At 31.9% G+C, this 26,311-nt stretch overlaps 6 protein-coding genes across 11 annotated transcripts in view; 2 read left to right on the forward strand and 4 right to left on the reverse strand.

Moving 5' to 3' along the window:
* Positions 1–5,754, reverse strand: part of Tok (tolloid-like protein 1 tolkin) — a 24,288-nt gene extending 18,534 nt beyond the window's left edge. For both annotated transcript variants that reach the window (XR_014439662.1, XM_083104226.1), the window contains exon 1: positions 4,897–5,754. Coding sequence is in view for 1 of the 2 variants with exons in the window: in XM_083104226.1 (XP_082960352.1) it covers positions 4,897–5,086 (190 nt within the window). In the remaining variant the exon portion in view is untranslated. The remainder of the gene's footprint in view (positions 1–4,896) is intronic.
* Positions 5,755–7,280: 1,526 nt separating this feature from the next.
* LOC145974463 (methionine aminopeptidase 1) lies at positions 7,281–14,521 on the forward strand. Of its 2 annotated transcripts, XM_083104306.1 has the most exons (7): positions 7,283–7,466; positions 7,834–7,885; positions 7,996–8,234; positions 8,724–8,946; positions 9,051–9,326; positions 9,451–9,654; positions 12,619–14,521. In XM_083104306.1, exons 1-7 carry the CDS (start codon positions 7,356–7,358, stop codon positions 12,627–12,629), a joined length of 1,116 nt encoding a protein of 371 aa, XP_082960432.1. In that variant the 5' UTR covers positions 7,283–7,355; the 3' UTR covers positions 12,630–14,521. The 2 variants fall into 2 exon arrangements, with proteins under 2 accessions (XP_082960431.1, XP_082960432.1); XM_083104305.1 differs by lacking the exon at positions 12,619–14,521 and having other exon boundaries at positions 7,281–7,466; positions 9,451–9,862.
* LOC145974462 (uncharacterized) lies at positions 10,046–15,495 on the reverse strand. Its single transcript, XM_083104304.1, has 5 exons — positions 14,532–15,495; positions 12,597–12,805; positions 12,117–12,469; positions 11,512–12,015; positions 10,046–11,126 (listed from the first exon to the last, which is right to left on the reverse strand). The coding sequence occupies exons 1-5, from the start codon at positions 14,535–14,537 to the stop codon at positions 10,285–10,287; spliced, it is 1,914 nt and encodes a 637-aa protein (XP_082960430.1). The 5' UTR covers positions 14,538–15,495; the 3' UTR covers positions 10,046–10,284.
* Positions 15,496–15,721: 226 nt separating this feature from the next.
* On the reverse strand, positions 15,722–22,892 carry Ema (C-type lectin domain containing ema). Of its 3 annotated transcripts, none has more exons than XM_083104460.1 (14): positions 22,441–22,891; positions 22,224–22,352; positions 21,366–21,499; positions 21,124–21,281; positions 20,641–20,870; positions 20,380–20,572; positions 19,657–20,307; positions 19,431–19,557; positions 19,143–19,297; positions 18,844–19,005; positions 18,587–18,725; positions 18,074–18,377; positions 17,861–17,991; positions 15,722–17,796 (listed from the first exon to the last, which is right to left on the reverse strand). In XM_083104460.1, the coding sequence occupies exons 1-14, from the start codon at positions 22,512–22,514 to the stop codon at positions 17,357–17,359; spliced, it is 3,027 nt and encodes a 1,008-aa protein (XP_082960586.1). In that variant the 5' UTR covers positions 22,515–22,891; the 3' UTR covers positions 15,722–17,356. The 3 variants fall into 3 exon arrangements, with proteins under 3 accessions (XP_082960586.1, XP_082960587.1, XP_082960588.1); XM_083104461.1 differs by having other exon boundaries at positions 15,723–17,796; positions 21,133–21,281; positions 22,441–22,890; XM_083104462.1 differs by having other exon boundaries at positions 17,672–17,811; positions 22,441–22,892.
* A 163-nt stretch (positions 22,893–23,055) lies between these two features.
* On the forward strand, positions 23,056–24,783 carry Mt2 (tRNA (cytosine(38)-C(5))-methyltransferase). The gene is made up of 2 exons (XM_083104625.1): positions 23,056–23,308; positions 23,557–24,783. The coding sequence occupies exons 1-2, from the start codon at positions 23,254–23,256 to the stop codon at positions 24,588–24,590; spliced, it is 1,089 nt and encodes a 362-aa protein (XP_082960751.1). The 5' UTR covers positions 23,056–23,253; the 3' UTR covers positions 24,591–24,783.
* Positions 24,784–24,964: 181 nt separating this feature from the next.
* Maf-s (MAF bZIP transcription factor K) lies at positions 24,965–26,168 on the reverse strand. 2 transcript variants are annotated; one of them, XM_083104627.1, is made up of 3 exons: positions 26,083–26,168; positions 25,753–25,930; positions 24,965–25,380 (listed from the first exon to the last, which is right to left on the reverse strand). In XM_083104627.1, the coding sequence occupies exons 2-3, from the start codon at positions 25,783–25,785 to the stop codon at positions 25,015–25,017; spliced, it is 399 nt and encodes a 132-aa protein (XP_082960753.1). In that variant the 5' UTR covers positions 25,786–25,930; positions 26,083–26,168; the 3' UTR covers positions 24,965–25,014. The 2 variants fall into 2 exon arrangements, with proteins under 2 accessions (XP_082960753.1, XP_082960752.1); XM_083104626.1 differs by lacking the exon at positions 26,083–26,168 and having other exon boundaries at positions 25,753–26,057.
* Between the last annotated feature and the right edge of the window lie 143 nt (positions 26,169–26,311).

Below are 26,311 nucleotides of genomic sequence, written 5' to 3' on the forward strand. Positions count from 1 at the left end.
CTTCCATCTTGATTAAATTAGTAAATTATAATTCTATTTATTATTCTTCATTTTCCATTAGTTTCTACATTTCTCGTATAATATAAATGTTAATCGTAAAAATCGTAAATTAATTATATATACGAATCAGATTTCTGCATACAATATTATATATATATTAAGCACATATTTTCGTACAATATAATATAGCATGCAATAATAGCATCCTCATATTTACCTCATTTGATAGTTATTAGTTATAAGTATCTTGTCGTTTAGAGAGATGTAATCTCAAAAAAATATAATCTTGCATTATAAAATAATTGTATGAATGGATACACATATACAATATAATTAAATTTCGAGATCTTTCACGAAATCGTCGTATGCGCATCGGATGATATCATTGGAGACATATGTAATTTTACACCTCGTAGTCTGTGAAACTTGAGTCGTAAAACGTATTTTGAAATCTAATATCAATTACATATTAAAACAAAATGTTGAAAAGTGCAACTATGAGGATAGATTTCATATATGCTACATAAGAAATGTACAACAAGTTATCTATATGACAATTTTTATATTTTTCATATTTAACTCTGTGATTTTGGAAAATTTGATTTTAGAAAAATAATCTGAAATGTGTGTAATAACTACAAAATTTATCTACCGAAATGTACGGACTGAATTATTATTTACTGGAATATATTATTACTATTAATTATTATTATTATTATTAGTTATGATTATTATTACTATTAATTTTTCCGAGATTGCAAATGTTTTTTGCACTCGTTTAAAGTTGTAACAGTTGAAAACATACTTTTTACGAATACTTGAATAGCACGTGTATTGCTATGCGCTTTATTAAAGTTACTCAATTTAGGAGAAACAATGTTAGGATGAAAGCAAGTACCAGGCAATAAATGAAAGACAGAAATAAAAAAATAAATAGCAAAGGAATAAGAGAGAGAGAGAGAGAGAGAGAGAGAGAGAGAAGGAAAATAAATGAAAGGAAGAGAAAAAAAAAGAAAGAAAGAATCAATCACAAACGTACATTTCGTGAAGATAAAAATTTAATATAAAACTACATATACACACACACATATATATACACATATATATACCATACGCGCGCGCACACATGTATATGTATACAGACATGTTCATTCGCACACGTAGACCAGTTTCAGTAAAATTTTAAATTTTGAAAAAGAATGTGCATTTTTATTTGTTATAGAATTTTTTAACTTTTTTAAATAAATAGAATAGAAATGTCAAAATAATCTTATTGTTAGTCTTTTTCATTTTGAGGGTGTTTCAAACATCTTTAAAATTGATCACAAAGTGAGAGAGAGAGAGAGAGAGAGAGAGAGAGAGAGAGAGAGAGCGAGCGAGCGAGAGACTTTGTATTGTATAGACAGAATACATCTCTCTATGTGAAGCATTAAATAAACGGACAAAATTTTTCAATAATAAAATATGATCAAATTCATCAAACACTTTTGGATGAGAAGTTGCAATGCTTGTGATCGATTTCTATGTATTAATCTATCTACAATCGAAACAAGATAAAAGAGTATGCGCTAAAAGCACGAGAATGCACCAGGATGTATTATAAAGCAGAGTTTCTCAAACTAAGAGATCCCCCCAAGAGCGGTGACATATCAAGGGGGCTGCGAAAAAAAAACCTAACCTAACGTATAAAAAGAAATAAGATATTTTCTGAAAAAAACAAACACATTCATAAGAATACATTTATTAAAAAATTGAAACACATTTATAAGAATTTATTTATTAAAAAACTATATATATAGTCCACACACAAAGTCAAATTCTTTAAATAAAATCAGTTTGAGTTACATAAGTTTGTTTTTATTTTTCATATTAATTTTTGCAGAAAGCAAAGTATCAATTTTATTGCTTTGGGAGGTCATGGAGTTTAAAATGTTTGAGAAACGCTGCATTATAATATTATGAAATACATGTGATTACGGCGGTATATTCGAATAGATAACTTTTTCTTCAGCCTTCTGGAGCAACATAGAGAAGCGCGGCATGTTTTTTTCTCATTAATAAAGTATATTTTGAGGTGTGACGCACTGCACTGTTCTTTATAAGAACTCGATACAATTGTATCTCAAAATAATTAAAGCTAAAAATTCTATAAACCAAATAAAACTTTTTAACCGTAATTTCTTATACATAAAACAATTACACTAACACAGACAATATGTAATAAATCATTTAAATTCATTATGTACAATTCTTTCTTCATTCATAACAGTACACTATATACGTATACAGATAATTTTGTTATAATAATCTCTTAGTAAAACTTAAGTGGAGAAGAATTTCCATAATTTTAAGAACAAGTATGCAACATGCGAATTTAAAAATATAACTCTGTAAAATTAACAGCGTTTGTATCAGAAATAATATCGCCAATCTGTCGATTGTATAAAAAAACATCACTGGCTTTGATCTCCCTCCAAGTTGCTGAAATTCTTCACAAAGAATGAATAATTCAAAGACTTCCGCTAACAATTTATATCGTGTTCATTAAATCTGCAACAGTGGACACAAGACTTATCATTTCTTCCGCGATAAGCCGCAATTAGCAAGCCGATAAAAATCTTGACAAGTACTTTGTAGCGATACTATCACTTCGAATTTTTTCTCTTACTTTGTTACAATAATTTCTAAAAGTTTTAATAAATCCGATAATTTAATTATTTCGGCAATCATCATACATTTTTATTCGTAACGCGAAAATTGATTTTCTAAAACAGTTTAGGGACAGAGTTTAAGATTGAATGATAAATCTATTTTCAATTGTCAAATACTTCTTATTAGTATATAATGAAAATAATAATAAAATATTAGAATATGAGACTCTATTAACAAGAAAAACTTGAGAAATATTGATGATGCATGGGATATATTTTTGTCTCAACATTTCGAGACTCCTCAAGGGCTAACATAACACCACACTTTTAAAGGATATACTGTTTCCTCTTTTATGCTGTTGCTAGTTTTTCTACAGTTTTCGTGATACTTTCAAGAAGATGAAAAGATGTCTTTATCTCTTTTTATTGATAATCCTCAATGTCTAATTCGTGTCAAATGAGTCTGAAACATTTCTTTTGTAAAACATGTAAAAGAAAAGAAATTATTCTAATATACAGATAATACAAAAACAATTTATTCGACAAGTTCTCTCTCTCTCTCTCTCTCTCTCTCTCTCTCTCTCTCTCTCTTTCCAAATACCATTTATCTTTGAGAGAGAGAGATGAACAACTTGTATATTTATCTATTTTTATTTATTTATCTATTTGTTATCTGTTATATTTGTTGTTAACTATTTTAGTTGATCGTTAAATCGATTGATTGTTTGAATATTTGTTTTAACATTTATATTAGTATTTTAACTAATTGGTATTTTACGCATAAATATCTAAAAACTGTTTAATTCAAGTAGTATTAAAGAGAGAAGATGTATTGAAAGAGTCTAATATAAAATGTATGGTATTTAATGTCATTTTAATTTGCTTTAATAAAATACAAGTTTGATAGTTGAATAATAAAATATATTGCTTAAAACTTAAAGAAAAATCAAATTTGTATTTATAAAATGGTATTTTTTCCCTTGAAAAAGATTTATTCTAGACAGTACTAATAATTATGTGCGAGGTGTGTGGCTATAAAGTAATAGTACTAATTTTTTTCAACTCTTTTGTGCGAATGCCAGTTATCAATGAATGGCATCATTTTAAAGTTTCAAATCAGGTGAAATCATCATGTTTACAGTTGATAGCAATTGTAAAAATTTCATCGGACATACATGCGCGTCATGAAATGTGTCGCTCGAAGGGACGAAAGGAGTAAAAACTTGAGGTCGCAGCAAAAACAGAATTACACTGAAAAAATTGCATTCTCAAACCCAAGTGTATGCCACTTATCTTTAGAATATATACTAAAAAGAGGGAGACCCTCTTGGCGCTATTTCTAAAGATAAGTGGCACATTCTTAAGTTGAGAATACAATTTTTTCAGTGTAAGCAAAATATAAATATCTAAAATGAATATCTGTAAATTTTTGTGTAAAACTTGAAAACTATGCGATGCGAACATAGAAAATGTCGTGTAAAGGAGATTTATCAAGAGAATGATTATATGTACACTATCATGCATACAAGTTTTTAAGTGGTTTGGAAGATTTAGAGACCTCGCGAAGATTAGAAAGACAACGTCCGAAAACAGCTTCCACACAGGATTTCGTCAAAAGTACGCAAATATATATATATATATTACTGAAAATCGACACAAATAATTATGACTATGAGAATTATCGGAAGAATTTAACATTTCTAAAGACTCGATTCGCAACATTTTACACACGAGGATTTAAATAAACAGAAACATCTGCTCTCGATTTGTATCACATGCGTCACATGCACAAACGGACAACCAAAAAATATAATAGCTCGCTTGGAACACATAGTGCTTGACCATCTGTCGTATTCGTATTTACAGCCTGAGATTATTGTCTATTTCCAAAATTTAAAATTCCAATGAAAGGAACTGATTGAAATTGGAAAGCATTTCGACGATCCAAGCAGCTCGACACGGCGAGGATGCTCGACACGGAAGATGATTCTGAAAGAGGATCTCCATAGAAATTAATCCACTCGCTGCTCCATTGTACCCAACTCAATATCAATTACGGAGGAACATATTTTAGAATAAAATAAATTAATTTTATTGTATTATATTGTATATAATTGTTGTTTGATTTAGCTTCAATCCGGATACTTTATAGCCACATTTCGTACATGTTTGTTTCTATAAATGCGCGCGATAATCCGATTTATGTTATAGCGACGGTGTAACTGTTGTCTATTTTTTCTCTTACCAGCTTTACAAATATCGATGTCCAAATCTCCGGTAATAACATGTGAAAATTTGATGGTGAGTAATTCTTCGATAGAGAACCTATGTCGTCGTTTACCGCGCCGATTTTCATCAGTATCATTTTCTATGGCCCGGCAATCGACGATCTTCGCTAGCAAGCAAATGATCGCGAGTACCAAAAAAGGCCTCATCTCGAGGTTATCGAACAGAATATCGATACGACGATGACGACGACGACGACGACGACGACGACGATTGCGGCGGCGGCGGCGACGACAAAAATGATCTTGAATATGCTAACTGAGTCATAACAAACCAAACGTATTATTACTCGCGCACTCTTTTCTGCGTTAATAAAAGAAAATTGGACCGTTTAAATATAGAGATAACTTTTCAATTTTCAAGCGCGAGTCATCAGTCACATCGGCATCCCGCACACTTTCATCTCGCGACGATACATGAGAATAAGCGCAGATTCTCATGTAAACAAAATAAATGCATGTTATTTACGAGTTATTAAACACATTTGTTCCCTGATTAAAGTTCACGTCGCGATTTAGAATCGGACAGTACGGTCGACGGACGATTGTCCTTGCGTGGAGAACGTGGAGAACAGACTGATCGTCCCTCACACAGCAAACACGACGCGTCGTGTTCGAAAGCGCGCGCTCGTGCTACTGGCATCAAATCGAGAGAGAGATGGAGAAGGAGAGGGATACATAGACACACGCACACGTACGTATGCGAACGTACGAAACGCGCGCGTATACATCATACGTGTGCATGTATACGTGTATGTATATATGTATGTATTCAGAGGGGATGCCAGAAACAACCGGTCTCCTCCCTCGCAAACTGTACGGCACGAGGGTTGCCGAGACACTGACCGAGCTTCCGTGCCTTGACAGATGAACGGACCTAGGGGATTTCTCATCGCATAATAAGATGTACGGATATTTGTTTGTGTCGAGATGAATCACAATAAAAACACATCTTGTTCCTCGAATAAATAAAATAATATTCTACGATTCTACGATGACGGAATAATTTTATCTCTATTTTTATCATTCCAATAAAAAAACACACGTGTACACACGCACCTATGCGCACGCACATGCACAAATATAAATATAAGTGCAGCCATGTAAATAAATTGTCTTCCCCATGCTCTTTTTTAATGAAAGAATGTTACTTGAATGAATAAGGAATAGTTCTTGTATTAAACAAAAATTTGTATTGGAATAATATTTCTTTTCCAACATAAAACTATTTAAGTGAAATAAATTACTTTTAAACTATCGATTAATTATCGTGATAATAATGTATCTCATTTTTGTAGGACAAGCTTTAAAGTATTCATTTTTCTTTAAGATTTTGCGCAAAAAGAATGATAAATTTGTAGCTATTTATTGCGCGCAGATAAATATCCCAAAACTTTTAGAGCTCATATATATATATTTTGCCCTGCGCTCTTGGAACACGTGTTTTGTATCCCACGCGACACGATCCGTATCGGTCAAGTATCGGATTACTGTTATCGGATCACCCGTTAGGAACTCTGCTTGTGAACCCTGTTGCGAAAGTAAATGCATGTCCGAAAACCCTTCGCAAGAGTAATCGTTGAAAATACATATATATGTAAATGAAATGAAATGCGAATTTTTTTTCAATCATATCAATATTTCATTCTAAATCATACTTAATAATTTACAATTCATAATTAACAATCGCGTAGCAATTTAGACTGGGACGACAATTTAAAAAATATTGATGAGTAAAATTCTGTTCACATTTCTTACAATTCGCGCGACAACTATGATTTCACAATGAAAAAAATTCAAAAAAATTATAAACCGTTTTCGTAACATTTTATAAAAAGATGTGTGTTTAATTACTCTTATATAGTCGTATATAGTTATCGCGCGAATTGTAAAGAGTGTAAAGAGAATTACTCATCAATATTTTTTTAGATTGTCGTCCCAATCTAAATTGCTACGCGATTGTTAATTAATATGAACTGCAAGTTATCAAGTTTTTAGATTTAGAATGAAATATTGAAAAAAATGGCATTTCACTTCATATATACATATATGTGTGTGTGTGTGTGTGTGTGTGTGTGTGTATATGATTTTAAACTAATAAATTTTGTCATAGCTTAATTTCATTGTGAAATATAGTCTCCTATTTTTTATAGAAAAATGTAGAGATACATCTCCACATTATATATATATATATATATTTATAATCAAAAGAGAAAGATATACTTCACATATTATCTCAAAGCACATACACAGAAAGAGAGAGAGAGAGGGAGAGGGAAAAAAGGAGGGAGAAAGAAAGAAAGAGAGGACAAATTTTTTTCTTCCTCTATCGGTAAAACAGTACATGATCATCTCAAATTACATCGTTCTATCCTTACTTTACGCATGTTATACGACCGATCGTAAAATTGATCTAATAATGTCGTTAGCGCTTGGAATGTGCGAAACGCCTGGTTGTAACGCCGTCGCGAGTCTTCAATGTCCAACTTGCTTGAAAATCGGTATCCAGGGTTCATATTTTTGCAGTCAAGTGAGATATGTTATCTATACGTTAGGTTAAGTTAGTTTTTACTTTGTATTTCTATATTAATTTAAGTATTTATTCCGTTGTATATTTTTGTGTCTATATAACGTGTATAAGATGTAACGTATATTATTAAACAATTGTAATTAGAGAGATTTTAATGTTTTCTTAACAGTTTAGTAATTTTTTTATCTTGTTTAATTTGTTGTATTAGATGTATCCTGGACACATGCTTTAATGTGCTCTTTGATCGTTTAAATTTACTGCCGTTTTTTTTTTTATCATTTTTATGTCACAGTTTTGCATCTTTTTAAATGAGAGAAAAAAGATATTTGAGAGATTGGCCGATTAACGCAGCGTTCTAATCTTCCAGGATTGTTTCAAAGGAAGTTGGAAAGCACATAAAGTTATTCATCAGTTAGCAAGTAAATATTGTGTGTGTGTGTGTGTGTGTGTGTATAATTTGTATATATGTACTACTTAATTTTTATAAATGTTTCTTACGATTCTCTTATAACTTTATATATAATCACAGAAGGAGAAAATGGAAATAAAGTTTCCGACTCTTATAATCCTTGGCCAACCTACAATTATACGGGAAAATTACGGCCATACAAAAAGGAACAACGCAGAGAAGTTCCAGATTGCATTAATCGACCAGATTATGCCTTGCATCCGACTGGAGTACCACTTAGCGAACAAGCTGTCAGAGGTTCTGGTCAAATAAAAATTCTCGACGATGAGGAAATTGAAGGCATGAGAGTTGCGTGCAAGGTACTATGTTGCTTAAATGATAGAAAATTTAGTCACCTGCGATATTATACCCACTAGTGTGTACTAAAGGCTGGTATATATAAAATTATTTGAAGAAATTCTAAAATTATTTAAAATTATATAAAAAATTAATATGATCATTTCAAAAATTTAAAATCTAATAATGATACATTGTCGCGTTATTTAACAGATTACACATTAATTATTTTATGAATTATTTCATCAAAATGTTTACATATTATTGCGATTTATTTAAATATAGCAGCCTTTAGTGTTACTAGTGCAGGTGCCCCAACTCGCTAATAGATGTGATGGAGGAGAATAAATAAAAGAAGGTGCGATAAAAGGAGAAAAAATACAAGAAAAACAGAATTGAATAACATAAAAATACACAGATTATTGACATTCTCATTTATGAATTTGATATTCTTCATTACGATCATGACAACAACAACAACAACAACAACAAACTTAAATTAATTTGTATAGCTTGGTCGAGAAGTGTTGGATGAAGCTGCAAAGACATGCGATGTTGGTGTTACAACTGCTGAAATTGATAGAATTGTGCATGAAGCTTGTATCGAAAGGGATTGCTATCCATCGCCATTAAATTATTATCAATTTCCTGCTAGCTGTTGTACTTCTGTTAATGAGGTGATTTGTCATGGTATACCTGATACCCGACCTCTGCAGGATGGCGATATTTGTAATGGTATATGTTTATTAATATAATTATCACACATTAACAAGTGGAATATATATATATCATAGCTTTGTTACTAGAAATCGCGTAGTTTAATCGTAATCTTTTCTCAGTTGATGTTACTGTATATCACAATGGTTTTCATGGAGATTTAAACGAGACCTTTTTACTGGGCAATGTAAAACCAGAAATAAGGAAATTAGTGGAAGTGACATATGAATGTTTGTCTAAAGCTATCGATATTGTGAAACCTGGTGAAAAATATCGAGAGATTGGTAATGTCATTCAAAAACATGCACAGGCGCATGGTTTCAGTGTAGTTCGTAGTTATTGCGGTCATGGAATTCACCGTTTATTTCATACCGCGCCAAACGTACCCCATTATGCTAGTAAGTACCTTTTTCCTATAATGATACAAGTATGAATCAAACTAATTTTCTAATTATATTGACAAATATAATTTTCTGATCAAATTACATGATTTTAATTTAATTTAATTTTTCTATATAACAGAAAACAAAGCAATAGGTGTTATGAAACCAGGGCACTGTTTCACAATCGAACCAATGATATCCCAGGGCACATGGAAGGACGAAACATGGCCTGATAATTGGACTGCTGTTACATTAGACGGTCAGTGGTCGGCACAATTTGAGCATACACTTTTAGTAACAGAAACTGGTTGTGACATTCTCACAAAACGGCTCGCAAATAATGGTAGGCCATGGTTTATGGACCGCTTGTAGTAATAATATTTTCTTAATTTTTATTGTACAATATTTAAACACGAAATTTGTGCAAATTGATCTTGGAAAATTTCCTATTTATAAGCTACTCTATATCTTATATCTATATTTTACAAGGTACAACAACACATTTTGTTTTTGCAAATGTACAGTAATACAAAATAAACAGCTTAATTGAGTTTTATTCTTTCAATTTTGTAGAAGCATTCATTACATATATTTGCCAATGTGCAACATGCTTCTAAATACTTCTATTTTAAGTTTTCGAACATTTGGAGAATTTAAAGACGGTTCTTGATAAACTACATAAATATAATTTGTGTTCAAAAGGAGGAGAAAGAGGAAAGGGAAGAGACAGTATATAAAAATATTTAATCAAAATGTATTTAATAAATATATATATGTATATACAAATATATTTATCGATCAATGATGCGCGAATACTTGAAACAAAATCAATGAAATTCTACAAGTCTATATAGACTTATAGCTCGTTTCGTCGACGAGATATATGTAAATATGCATCTTATAAACATGTGTGTGTGTGTGTGTGTATGGGGGAGGACTTTAAATAAAATATCTTAGAAAAGTGTCAACTTTTCTAAGAATATAAACGGGTGCCAAACTCAGCATAGGAATTATTATTGTGAGATGTCGTTTTAAGTGAAATGGTAGATTGCGGATCTTCAATTTCCCCATCTTCATACTCGTACTCTATGTCTATGTTATCTCTTTTTGTATTACTTTGCTGATCTTCATCACTCGTAATATAATCGTCTTTTTCATCGGGTATCGTAATTTGTAGAGGTAACTTTCCATTGTCTTGTACCTTAAAATTTTGCCTGTGATCATGCTGCTGACTTTTACGATGTGATTCTTGTTGATTATACATATGTTCATCATGCTGTTGATTTTCAAGATCATCATCATCCTTATGATTAAGCGGAATTGGATTTTTCCGTGTATCTTCCTCTTGTTGTTTTTGCAGCTGATTTATAAGCCGACTATTGACATGACCTGCAGCAGCTAACGCAGCTAATTTTTCAGCAGCTTCTCTATTGGGAAGTGTCGTGTAGAATTTTGTCGATATGGCACTAGTGTCGGCCATTTTATCGAAATACGTCGCCTGATTTACTTGATGGGTCATTTCTTCATTATCAATATTGTTTTCGGACTGCTCGATTCCATCTATAGAATATATAAATTCTTCGTTTACGTGCACATCATTTTGTTTACGTGTATCTATTGAAGATTCCGATCCCGGATCATAATCCGCTGTGACACTTTCGGAAGTGTAATCTTGATCGGGTAAAATTTGCTGTTGTTGTAATTGATTAGCCTGTTCGTCGTAATTGAAAGAATGCATTTGCGGTTGAGAAAAGCTTGTTACTATATCTGGTTGAAATATTTGTCCAAGTTGCTGCTGAAGAATGTGTTGCTGATCTGATAATCAAATCAATAAAAGTTTGGTGATATAACTTTCGAACATTGATGTAGTTTGTCAAGATGTAGAATTTACAAAAGAGAATGTTGCACGCAATTGTTACTTATTAATTATTTACTTATTAAGATTGTTACTTATTAAAATTGTGAATATAATAAATTAAATAATTTTGCTGCGGATTCTTTTCATAATAATATTCTGTTCTTATTTTTTCTTAAATATTGCCTAAACTAGCAATTAATTTTGATTTTATAAATTTTTAATAGCTAAACAATCTAGAAACATGAATATGTAATAATAATAATATGATTCTGAAAACCTGAAAATATTGCAATTTTCACATGATCAATTATGTATGTTTATATATTCTGTACAGATTATTACCTGATGTATATTGCTCTGCAAATTTTTGTGGAAAATTATTCAATAGGTCGTACAGTTGTGTAGCTGATAGCGGTGATCCTGCTGAAACTGGATGACCTATATGGAAATTTGCTGGAATCTGTTGTACGGTGTATGGTGTTTGAATGACTGTAGAAGGAAATCCGACGTGTAAGGAACTATGAAGGTTCGTTTGCATTGGCATATTTGATTGGCCAAATTGTACATTTGACTCTGCGTTCGAGTTAATAGCATGATTTGCGAAAAACTCGTTGGATTGTGAGGATTGATAAGGATTATTAGTTATACTTGAATATAGCCTTGTTATATCTAAATTTTGAGCCTGATGAATTGCCTCAGGTTGAATATTTTGATGTTCGTTTAAAGCTACATCATTGTTTTCTGTAACTTCGTATTGATGCGGCAACGGACTCGAATTTGTCGCTATTCTTTGTAGTGGTAGACTGCTATTAATTGCGGTTAATCCAAAAGTTGCCGTCATAGGATCTAGACGAAAATTACATTCGTCGAATCAAATTATACTCCAATCTTCTGACATTGAGCCAACTTAAAATATGGCCCTAATAATAATAAAAATGTAGGCTTACTGTGCACAGTGGTATGATAATTTAAATCATTCAAATATGGTGGATAATGTGCAGTCTTTCCTGAATTAGTCGGCAAATTGTAAGGCTTATCCGCTGGACCCAAATTTGGTGCTGGAATCGTATGAATAGGTCCTTTGTCATCATCAATATCCCCTCGATGAGTAGGCGGCAAGATTGCTAGCTCTGGCCTGTATTGCGAACTATATTCCTGTATCTTGTTTATAGAATAAAAATCCTTGGTGGGTGTGCCATGTTGCGGTAATATTGCATGATTGTTCAAGGGAAATGCTCGTATTGGAATTTGATTCTTCCAATTATTTGACAAAACATTGTACATTGTAGGCCGACGAATTCTGAAATCGAAAATTATCGAAAATAAAACATCATTCCGATGTTTGTAATACAAGTAGGAATAAATATATATATATATATATATATATATTTTTTTTTTTTTTTCTTTTTTTTTAAAGCTTCTTTCACCTGTAATTGGTGTGTTTATAAGGTATTCTCTGACGAGAAGGAGCGCCAATATGGATGGTATTCCCCATGGATATTCGGTGACTGATGGGCCGAGGCTTTTTCAGTATCAGTGTAGACGCGTATGGTGGAGATGACGGTCTCCTAATCTTACTTTTCGCCTCAGAAATACAGATGCACGTGGCAAGAAGCCAGCAAATCCAATTAGCCGTCTATAATTTTCGAAGCGCATGATCGTGGAGTGATTCTACCTTGTCTCGAAAGATTTCCAGAGAGAGAGAGAGAGAGAGAGAGAGAGAACGAGATTGCAAAGTCAAATTGTCAAGTTGAATAAAAAACGAAATAAGACAGTAGTTTTTGTCTTTTTCTCTTTTCCATTTCTACATATCATAGCTGTTATTTGCATCAAAATGCAAACGAAAGCATGAAGCAAAATGTATAATTGTATGAAGCGGAAAGTTGAAAAGTATGACACTAAAGTATGACGCGCGATAGTGCGATTGTGCGTGTTGTCTTTACGGTACCACATATCAATACGTCTATCGCAGTATCGACTCTTTAAGCTGTACTATCCGCATCACGAACACAAACATTAAACGTGTAAAACCAAAGAGAAAATTGCCACAAATCGCTAGTACGCCAAAAGTGGAACGTTGTGCTACATTGGTGCGGCGCGAGGAAAAAACAAGTAGGATAAGGTAAAGTATAACTTTTCGCTCGTGTGAAAAGAGTGAAGTCGAGAAAAAAATGCCAATAATATATTAATATATAATAAACATAAATGTGAAAGAATTGCGTATCAAAATTTGCGTTGACTTATATATATATTTATTATTTACTTACTATACCTAACTTATTATTTTGACTTATTATTTATTATTTATTATATATATAAGCATATGCTCTATAACATGCTTTTCTCTGTAAAATTTCATAATATAGTTGTTGACAATCAAATAATTGTCAGAACCATCAACTATTTTTGATTATTTTATTTGAACAATTTATTATCTTTAGAGCATTCTTTTTTTAATAAATATAAATAATACAGTTTTTAGGGATATATAAAAAAATGTATAAAAAATCTTGAAGAAGAAAATTGTTAATGTTTTATATGTATATTTTGATGAAAATTGCCAGAATTAATCTCTCTTGTATATTAATATTAAAAAATACTTAATAAATTAAATTTAGAAATTACAAATTTATCAAAAAATCGATAAAAATTATAACTCCATTACACATAATATATTGTTTACATATACTGCACACACACACACACACACATATATATATAAAAGCAAGTGCATACTTTTCTTCTAGAAATCATATGTTTCACATGAATCATATATTGGATCACATATAAGACACTTGTGTGTCTATTTTTCAAGAAAAAGAAATTATATGTTTTACATAAATCATAGAACTTGCCGAAAACAAGAGCAAGCACATTATTATTACTAAAGTGTCGACGATTGTACTATTTATGTCGACTCTCAGTCAGATAAACATGAGCTTGCTCGCCTACAATTTATTAGAGAGTGATCGATAAAAATGATGCACGATAAATATACAAGGAATATTTATTATAATGAAAAAATGAATTGATGAAATTATATATTTATCAGTTTTTTAAATAAACTATAAAATTGTAAATACCTCTTTCAATGTTTTATAATAATTAATTTACATGTATCATTACATGCAATACATATGAATTTAATCTTTTTTTAAATTTGAAATAAATTTATCTTCACACACACACACATACATCATTGGCGGAGCGTAATAAAAAAAGATGTACTATGCATAAGTACATTTCTTGAAATGTTGAACACGTTTGAAAAGTTGCGACAGCACGAATATATATTACATACTTTGAATGAAAATAAATTTTACAATAAATTTTGATTTTTTTTTGCAATACATGTATCTTACCTTCATAATAATTTACGCTTTTGTAGACTGCAACATGCAAAACTCCACCGTTTCCGTTATTATATTAGAAGATTAGAAATCAATTTGGATCGTATGCTTATAAATAAATGAAATATAAATTATACGCGCGCGGTGATTGACCGCGCAAAGAAGTCCGCCGCGTTCTGTACGCAATTAGGTCATTGTCCTTCATTTATACTCCGAACCAGCGAATGTATCATCGAAGACTAAAACCGGCTTCCTGGTTCGTCAACCAACAACTCTTGCCGCCAGTAGAATCGGAAAAAATTTGACGCTCCAGGGGGAATAAATTTGCTTTATATGAATAGCAATTATCATTGCAGGCGACACAGAATTTTACTGAATAATTCTAAAGGAACGAAATATGTGTGTGCGCGCGCACGCGCGTGCGTGTGATATTTATCTAATTCATCTCCAATATGCATAGGCACACATGAACGCACGCGCAATTACATTTATGCATTGATATAGAATATTAATTGCTCTAAGAGAAATAAATTTTCTCTCGTGCAAAATAAATGCGTCTCGAGTCACTATTCTCGAAAGCGCTGCAGGAAATTACAACTGTGCGAACATATGTATGTACAATAATATCAAGAATATAGTTTAGAAAAATCGAGAATCATGTTTTCGCGCGTCCACACGTCTGCACAATGTAAAAAAGAAATGTAACAAAAAAAATCGAATCTTTCACATAAATATATTTTTTTCACTCGCGAATGTAAAAAATCGATTTAATCGAACGATCGCGCTCTCGCATAGTTTCTCTCCTTATCCATATCGGATACCGGACTCGCATCGAGAATGCACAGTCGTTAAACTGCCACGCGTGTGTGATCCAGTGACCTATAATTGTAATTATGCATCATGAGAGTCAACAATTAAAAAAATTAATATTTGACATTTGAATTATTTTTGTCTTTAATTATTAAAAATGCATGTTACCGATTACATAGTTATAAATTTATTTATTTATGCGAAATAAAACATTTGCATATATATATATATATATATATATATATATATATATATATATATATATATATATTAAAGCAATTTTCAGTTCCTAATTAATGAGGAATTTCAAAAACAATTCTATGTATTTCGTCAATCGTAATTACGCATCAATTGTTAGCACCGGATTATATCCCATATATATATATATATATATTATGATTTGTATTTATATGACACATTGCAGTACTTTATACATTTTATACTCTTTAATATTTTTTTAAATGTAAAAATCTTTAATAGTGGGATATAATCCGGTGCTAACAATTGATGCGTAATTACGATTGACGAAATACATAGAATTGTTTTTGAAATTCCTCATTAATTAGGAACTGAAAATTGCTTTAATTCGTTTTACTAAAGTAACGAAAAAGTCAAATATTTTTCTACATCACCCGGAATTTAATTATGTATCGCTGTATCATCGTGCTGTATATTCTCTTGAAAATTGAGGTCATTTGTTTTTACTTGCTAATACACATTGAGAGAGAACAGAGGAAGAAACATAAAAAGTCAATTAACTTTTAAAAGTAAAAAATTCAACCGACTTCAAAGTTCACAAACTTTAGGTAGGTAAATTATCTTTATTTACAGAAAAATAGTTGTAAAGTTTTTATGTTTGATTATTTAACAATTTTTAAAATTTAAATTATCGCACTGATAGTTTAGTATGATATAATTGAACATTAGGTCAGTAAAATAAATTTTAGTTGCCTTGTTTAATGATACATGCAATAATCCGTATCGTAATAGTATATAAAAAATTAAAATGATATACAATTGTCTAATTAAACTGGCCAAATGTAACAACTGATGACGTAACGAATGAAGCAGAAATATATAATAAAAAGTAGATATGTATATATACATAGATACGTTGTCTATGTCCGCGTACAATCTGTTGCCGATTCGTCAACAATCAGTGCCAACGAAATAATGATACATGGAATGTCTTATAATTCTGTAATTTATATCGTAATTATTTTTGTAATTTCTGTACTTTATTCTACAATATTTTTTAAATAATAATATATTTATTTTTTGAATGACAAAAAAACCACATACAATAGGAATATAAAAATAAATTAATTATAAACATTATTGCATGATTTGTTTATCGTTAATTGTATTTTTAAATAATGAAAAAGTTTTCTTATTTAAAAATCAAAATATAAGATATAAATAAGACAGTCTACCATACACAAAAGGTGATTTATAATTTAAGGAAAAATTAATGAAATAATATTAAATTTGATAACTCCTCTCTGTTTCCCAATTTTACAAGTTTTCATTTATCTATATAAATAAATTTCTATAGAAACATATTTAACCACATATACACGCGCGCACATGTGTGCGTATGTATATATACGTGCGTGGTATGCGTGCATGTATATGCGTGCGCGTGTGTGTGTGTGTGCGCGTGCGTGTGCGTGTGTGCGTGTGCGTGTGCGTGTGCGTGTGCGTGCGTGCGTATCATAGCAATATGTTATATGTTACCATTATTTTTATGTTATTTCATAAAAATATAGAAATTAACATTTTATTGGTTAAAACATATTATATGCCTTCGCATATACATATGTATATATATATATATATATATATATATATATATATATGTATGTATATATATATATATATAATATTTTTTTTATCAAGTTAGTCGAGTAAATTTTTTCTGCCAATTTAAAAATGTTGCACATATGGATTTCATCTTCTACAGTTTTTGAAAGATGTATTTAAATCAAGTCACTCTAGAGAGTTTGTGTTAATTTTACTATCGTAATTCACACAGTTTCCACTTGACCTTTTCTACGTGATTTAGCTTCTTGTCCTTGCGAAGACGTAAAAGACGTTTCTTCAGAATGTTTCTTAATGATAGATGAAGATTCACTGTTATTCGAGCAAGTAGCGCTTTGGCTGTCTCTTTTCTCCGAACAGGTATGTACTGTGTTTAGCCCATTGGACGTAAGAGAGACTTTACGATTACGCATATCCTCCAAAGGAATTTCCTCGCTTCGCGGCCTTGGCATCTTAGGCGAATTGTCTCTAGATCTCAAACCATTTTCATGAACTTTCTCATTCGAACTGGCATCATCTCGTTTGGAACTCGATGCCACTGGTCTAATTTCTCTACGCATTTGAGCGGCGAATCCAGGAACTTTGTTTACCATAAACATTGGCCTTGTTTGTTCCTTTTGCGGTCTTTGACCACGTCCGATAATACCTAGAAAAATTTAATCTTTGCCCAAAATTTTTCAACTAATTTTTATTTTGGTTTTATTACTTACGTTCATGTCGTAAACCACGCAAAGCATAGTTGGGTGGTGTCGGACAATGAGGCACACTTGTTGGAATGTCCAACAATCTTGCAATTTGATTCATCTTCTTTTGTCTGGCTTTTATTCGTCCCTTTGTTAGTCTAAATGACAATTCGACAAGTTTAATCGTGGCGATTGACAAGCGATTATGCGATTTACAAAGTTTTCTGTATTAAAACCGACCTCTGTTTAGCAGCCATGCATCGAATGTGATCGTCAAAAATAAATTTAGCCGATAATAATGGTATGCGATTGCCTGTACTGCTATTTAATGGTTTGTAAATTGTCAGATGCAAACATCTCGAATCATCTTTGTCACCGGCCACGTCAATGTCTTGTAAAAAACCAACCAACTTTGCAACACCCCATCCAAGCTTGCTGGTATCGGGTTCAACGAGAATCAATTGCACAACATCAATAACTAAGAAACGACGAATTTTCTGACCATCTTTCCATACGACAGTACATGCGATCAAATCGCTATTATCTGTAAAGAATGTTATAAATTTATGCATCATTTATCTATGTATCGTAATGACAATTGAGATAGATTCCGTATCAAATATTGCGATGTGTGCATGCGTGCGTGCGTGCGTGCGTATGTGTGTATGTATGCGTGCAATATATCTAATATACATTATCACTTTTCGAGCAATTAATTAATTATATCATGAGATAGATAATTTTAATTTTTACTTAGATCAAGAACGTTGTTAACTTGTACACAATTAGCAGGATTCGTCAATGGCAATTGAGTTTCTGCTTCCATATTGAGCGTCAGAGCTAGTTTTCTTATCAAGAAGAAAACTCTTATCGCGCGCCGTGCTCTTTCCACCTGCACAATCAATCGCGATTTCATCTTTTTACAATAAATTGCAATAACAATACTTTTTAGAATCTTATGCATAATTTATTTGAAAAAATATACATGTTTTCCTTTTATTTGTACTTACTTCACCGCACGGAAGTCTCTTACTAAATTCAATGCCAGTCATAGGCGTACCTGTAGGAGGCAACAAAATATTGCTATCCATCATTAGCCATTCGACATTTAATGGTCGTTTTTGTATTTCGCTATACTCATCTTCAAACATGTCCAGAAAAATATCTTCGCTCTAATAAAAGAGAGAGAAATTTAATATTAATCATTTTTATCAACAAATACATGCCGTCTTGTGCAAGAAAGGGAGAACAGAACACTTGCACAAGTGTATACCTATAATTAGTATATAATTTTTTTGACAATTCCGACCTTGTAGAAATTTTTGAGCAGAGATGTGCTTTGTTCCTTTGCCGCTTCAATTGCTCCTAGATGCGACTCTCGTAATAAGCATTGTCCTTCAGATATCGTCAGTTGTATTAATAATTTAATGGTTAATTCTAATGTAACAAGCCTCACTCTGGTGTCTGCGTATATAAAACGAAAAATTTTGATATTCTTTTGATAAAAAAGAAAAAAAACAGAAGCTAAATGCAATGCAATGCAATGCCCCAAATGCTATATTTGTGTATTATAAGATAAAATATTAACACAACTTACTGGTCTGACAGCTCAGAGTTATAATATGAATCAATCTATCCATGAGCAATTCATTATATGAATTTTTAATAGTCGTATTATCATGGAATGGAGACAAGATTATATCCAGAGTTTTACGATTTATACCCTTGTAAATAAGAATGCGCGAATCGGCTTATTATTATTAAAAGTAAAACGTATTTGAAAAACTAAAGCATGTTTTTATTAAAATTTATATAATACTTACTCGATTATTAGCTAACGCGTATAGCAGGCAAAGCGCGAATAATGCAGCATAATCGTTTTCCGCGCATAATAAGGAGTTGATTATTGTTTCTAGAAATGGTTTTTTCCCCAAGGATTCAAATAAGTCACTCTGGCTTTGATGAGACATCAAGGGACTCTCCAATGCCAAGCGTTGCTCTTTCTCCTCATCCGTTACATTCAACTGCTTAATTTCCTCTAAATCTTCTTCATTTATATTTATTGATGTATTTATAAGAACTGGAATATTCGCTGTCGAAGACGGTGCATCGGAAGACGTGCTCGGATGACTATATTCTTGTGATTCGTCAATCGCGTGTACAGTCAACTCTTTTACGTTTCTTACATCACTTTCTTTGTTGCGAGGCACCTCGGAAGTTGTCGATAGTGTTTCACTTTGAATTTCTAACGATCTTTCTAACGTTTCCTTTGATGATGTAAAACTAACAGACTTATTTGATGTTATATCTTTAAGTTTCTCCAGAATTATATTTGTTCCAGTTTGAATTGTTTCCAAGTCAGACATGAGCATCATGACTGCTAATGTATGTACAAGAGGTCCGTGCGATACTATCAAAAAAACTTGAGAAAGTAGAAAAAGCGCTACTACAACGCTCACATGTTTTCTTTCATCCTTTAAAAAATTCAAATTATTTATTATTATACATGTAAAAGTTTGAAGAGATAAAAAAATTTGATCCTTTACCTGTATTTGGCACGAAACATTCTTGTACTTCATTAAAGAATAAACATATAACGGAACTAATAGTTTGTGTAATAAATGTTCTGATAAAACTTTATTCAAGTCTGGTATATTCAAGCATAAAATATCATTTAAATAATGCAAATGATCCAAATGTTCCGCAACTAAATCCGACAATCTATTTTGACTCTGATGACTGGAAGAGAATATACTTTATCGATAACAGGGCAAAGACTCACTTATTTGAGCAATGTGCACACTTACTCGGCATCATTTCGGACGCAGGTGTCCAATTCAATAATATGATCACCAATGAAATATACGAGATTACTAAAGTATGGTGCAGCTGTACGGTCCCTTATAAAAGCTAGCATTGATGCATCTTCAACACGATATACATTCAGTGTCAAAGTTCTCACAGCTATACGTACCATACCCTCCGAATGATTAAAAAATTTAATTGCTTCTGTGTAGAGTGGGAAATCATTTGTATGCTAATAACACAATAAACTTGTCATAAATTCATCAATGCAAAATTTTAGTGAGCGAGCACGTGTGTATCGCTGTATGTGTATAAATATCCACATGTATACACGCAAAACTTAGTATATATACAATACACACATCTCACACACGCGCGCACGCACCAAATTTTGAAAAAAAATAAGTTCATTCAACCTTCACAAATTCAATTTAACAAATGCAGATAGTCATAACTAAAACAGACACAGAAAATTATGTGTATACCTCGTTTACCTCATTATAGAAGAAATGGATGGTATGCGCATTTAATTTCAAACTCAGTGTCTTCAGAAAACTAATATAGTACGCCATTACTTCTTCATCACTAAAGTCGAATTTATGCACTATTATGCTATTTACATGATTATTACTCAATAGATAATCTGAGAATAGAAAATGTTAACATATTTTTAATCTTATTTGAAAGGTTATGGATATAGAAGTAAGTAAAGTTTTGTTACACTTACATAAAGATGTCTCATTGCGTATGTTTTCAAATAATATATTTAATGTCTGAAGCAATTGAACACATACATAGCTTCCACACTTTTGTTTCATAATACGCAAAAAGAATGAAAGCATATTTTTCTCCAGAAAAAAGCTGCAAATATATATAATACTTTGTATTAATTATCTTTATATATATTTTGCACACTTAATCTTAATTCTTAAAATAGTTTTCAAGACTTATCAATAAGAATCGCAAGAAGACATCATTTTCAGTAAAGATTCAGTAAAGAGGAGCTTTTATGTCTTTTTAGGGTATAAAAACTGTTTTCCCAAATAGCAAGTTTAAATTATTGAGAAAAAAAAAGATATATATATTTATATATGTGTGTGTGTGTATGTATATGTGTATATATATATATATATATATATATATATATATATATATATATATATATATATATATAATTGTCTGCAAGTAATCATTTAATATCAGCTGTGCTAAAAAAGAATAACTGACAACTATTGATATATTATACACGGATACAATATGTCTCATTAAGAATGTACAATTCTGTCAAGTACACACCATAACTCAAAAAGCATTGTTAAACATATTATAATAAAATAATAAATGTTTAATATTTTTGAAACTCTAATTTTTTTACAACTCACACATGTCATATACATATATATATATTTCAGGGCATGGGAATTTGCACGAAAAAATTATCACACTCGTAAGAAACAGAAACGAGACAATATTTTCCAGTATACTTGATTTCTATGCATCTAGATATATAAAGTATGTAAATTTTTAAAAAATTGAAAAAGGACATATCTCTAGACATTTTCTTTTCTTGTTGTTTCTTACTTACTCGAATACACTGCTATCATTTTGATCACCCCAAATAAGAATTTCAGCTATCGAACGTAGAGTTTCGACCAATAAACCTCTATTGTTCTCAGACACAGTTTGATTTTTTGACAATACGTTGTACAAATACCTGATGAAATGTAATAGATGAATATATGAGATGTACGCTCGTGTCTCAGTAATCACATGATAATAACGTATTTACAACGATTATTTACTTGAGATGTTCCGGGGAATGGGGATTTTTGGGCTTCCAAAGCCCGCCACCGAACCAACTTCGACTTCTGAACATTTTCAATTATCTCGAACACGAACAAATGTGCCTACATTTGCACTCCATTTAAATTTCTTTCGCAATAGTTGATCTCTCCACAATCGCGAGAATACGTAGTCGTACGATCCACAAATGCGACGAGATACGTAAGCTTACATTGTACACTCACATAGAGGGTTAGAATTTCAATTCTTCGTACGAGCAATTTTTTGTTGCGATTTATATCATATGCAGATTTAACTCGCGCTCATTGGCCTACTATGGCCTATTGATGGCATATTGACCTTACTTTTTTAATCAAACCGTTGAATTTGAAACACAAGGCGGAAAACGAATTCAGTTCGAGATGCAATGCAACCTTCTGATTCAAGATAGAAGAAATACGATTAGGTTGGGTTAAATTTAAGATTAGGTTAGATCATCGACACAGGGTACGTCCCACTAAACCATAGGGACATGGTGTCCCTATCTTCTAGGGACACTAGAGTCTGATACTAGTCAGGGCTAGGTGTCTCTGGAAGACGCTCTGGATACTTTGAAGCGTTCGATCGACCAATCAGGGCAAAAGGAGTAGAGATTTTTTTAACCCGATTGATCAATCAAACGCTTCGAAGCATGCGGAGTGTCTGCCCGACCGTAGCCCTGAATTCGGTGCTCGACCACTCGAAAACGCCATAATTTGATCATGGACTATGCACGTAATGGCACGCTTTTCTATTTACATTATGGTTTAGAATAAATCGCTGTAAACTGCAACATGAAAGTATTGGAACTCTATAGCGGTATCGGAGGAATGCATTATGCGCTCCGTGGTATGTATAAATATTACAAGTATATATTGCGATTTGAGAAATTTAACAATTGGCGCAAAGTTACATTGTAATATTGGGCCTGTTCTTCTTAGCTGCACTGCTGCACTAGTGCAATTAGTTAGAGTGAAAAAAAGTATGTTTGTCTCTTTCCAACTTATTGCACTAGTGCAGTAGTGCAGCTAAAAAGAACAGATCCATTGACTTGTCTTTACTACTACATGTATGTACGTATGGACATGTTATTACAGAAAGTGGAATTACGGCAAAGGTTGTCGCAGCAATTGATATAAATCCTGTCGCAAACGCTGTATATCGTGAGAACTTTCCAGAAACTATTCTTATGAATAGAAATATCGAATCTCTTAATGCACAGGAGTTGAACAAATTGGGTTTAGATGCTATACTTATGAGTCCTCCGTGTCAACCTTTTACTAGATTAGGATTAAAAAAGGATGCTCTTGATAACAGAGCTTGTTCTTTGTTACACATTTTAAACTTGATACCAGAATTAAAAAGTTTAAGATATATTTTGCTTGAGAATGTTAAAGGTTTCGAAGTGTCCAAAATGAGAGACAAATTACTAAATTGTATAGAAAGTTGTGGATATGTTTACAGAGAATTAATATTAAGCCCGTGTCAGTTTGGTATACCAAATAGTAGAAATAGATATTATTTATTGGCAAAGAGAAAGAATTTGAAATTTTGTTTCAAGCAACCCTTGCTAAAAAATAGTTTACCATCTGAATTATTAAAGTTACCGCCAAAAAGTAAGCACGCTATATTAGCTGAGAAAAATGGTAAAATTAATACCAAATCTGGCGGAATGTGCTATACGTTGGATAATATTTTGGAAAATATTGAAGAATCCAAATATTTATTGCCCTCAAAATTATTACAAAAGAGAGCACAGGTATTGGATATACGAACATCCGAAAGCAATGGCTCTTGCTGCTTTACCAAAGGATACGGTCATTATGTAGAAGGTACTGGATCTGTATATTGCCCGTTTGCAGACGAAACAATTAAATTAAAGTATAGTAAAGCTGGTAATCGAGAGAATAATTCGGACCAACAAATACAGCTCTTATCTGATTTGAAACTTAGGTTTTTCTCGCCTAAAGAAGTATGCAGATTAATGTGTTTTCCAGAAGATTTTAATTTTCCAAAACATATTACAGATAAACAAAAGTATAGATTGCTAGGAAATTCAGTCAATGTTCATGTAATTAGCAGATTAATATTTTTATTATATACTGAAAATGAAAATGTACACGACAATTAATTAAATTACACATCTTTCACCTTTTATCCCAACTTGATAAACTTTTATAATAGTATATTTATAATAATGGGATATATATATATATATATACACACACACACATCTTCATATTACTTTACACATGTATATGCGTATAAAGAAACATTCTCTTGTACTTATATAAAGAAAAAAATATACATGTTTCGTTATTTCATATATAGCGACATTTCTATAAAAATGAAAAAAATTCAAAGCATACTGGTTTCTAAACTATCATTTCTATGAATGAATGAATGAATGAATAGTAAATTGAGAGTTACATGTGCTAAAGCCTTCTTTTTCATAAATAAAAGTTTTTAAAATTAATAGAAATTAACATACATGTGTACAACAAATTCCATTGAGTCTAATTTTAATAATAGAATTAACCAGATACATTTAAATTTTACATGGTTTCCAAGTCTGGTGGAATAATAATTTTCTTATCTTGAGCAAACTTCTTGAGCGCTTGATATTTTGAATGCCAAGACTCTACCTCCTCTCTCATACGATTATTATCCTCTTGCATAGCTTCCATATCTCGATATTCTTGAGTTTTTTCAGATTCTAATTCATCTTTCTGTTCGATACGTTTTATACGACAGCTTGCTGCATATCCTCTATTCTTTAGTGTACGCCTTCGCTGTTTCATACGCACAATTTCCTCTCTAGATAGTCCACGTAATTTTAATTGCCTGTTTAAATCTCGTACCGATATCGTAACAAGTTCATCGTCGCTAATATCCAAACATGGCCCAGGTGACAATGGATCCTAGGTGGATCAATAAGGAATATAAATATAAACTATTACTTGGTAGAATCTTTCAATAGCCATACATTTTCACACAAGGGGCTATAGTGAAATTATTTGTCTCTCTTATTTGTACATTAGATAAAATCAAGTACTAATAAGTGTGCGCAAATCAATGTACTAGATGCTACGATCAACTTATTAGCTTTTTGCCAATGTTGAGAAATATTATTTGTGAAATATTATTTTATTCCGAAATTGAAATTTACGTGATTATTCTCATACGTGACTGATATATTTGAAACTGTTTCTTCTTCATATAAAAGTATGCGTTCAAAAATTAACGTCCAAGAAGTAAGACATGTTATCTATACGATGCGCTGCACGACGTACCATTTTTATCGATCTTTTTCCATCCATGGTCATTTCCGATTCGGTAGTTTTTCACGTTTGGGAATAAAATGATCTGGAAAACGAAATTCTCCCGTCTTTTGCGCTTTCCCAAGAAATATGCTTAGTCATCCTCGTAGACCTCTGAAACATATTCGCCGTTCTCGTTGACAACGCCATTCTGAAAACATCAATCCCAATGATTTTATCTCATTTGTATACATATTGCCAAGTATAGTCCATATTTTATTTAACGCTATTCTATAAGAAATTAGGCCGTATCTCTTTACACGCATGCATCAAGATACTATCTTGTTTAATTCGTAAACATACAAGGAATAATCGAATGTTCAGTAGGCGTTAGGCGTCAACGATCGCATTCAACAGTCGGGAAGACGCTCTGGATGCTTCGAAGCGTTTGATTGACCAATCAGGATAAAAGGAGTAGAGATTTTTTTAATCCGATTGGTCAATCAAACGCTTCGAAGCATCCAGAGCGTATCCCCGACCGTAGCCTCAACCGCTGAGTAGCAATCAAACATGATCGGTTTCTATTTTCAGA

Source organism: Camponotus vicinus, unplaced genomic scaffold (genome assembly GCF_025532165.1).
Source record: "Camponotus vicinus isolate PSW18456_S1 unplaced genomic scaffold, iyCamVici1.0 SCAF_7, whole genome shotgun sequence".
Taxonomy (NCBI): Eukaryota; Metazoa; Arthropoda; class Insecta; order Hymenoptera; family Formicidae; genus Camponotus; species Camponotus vicinus.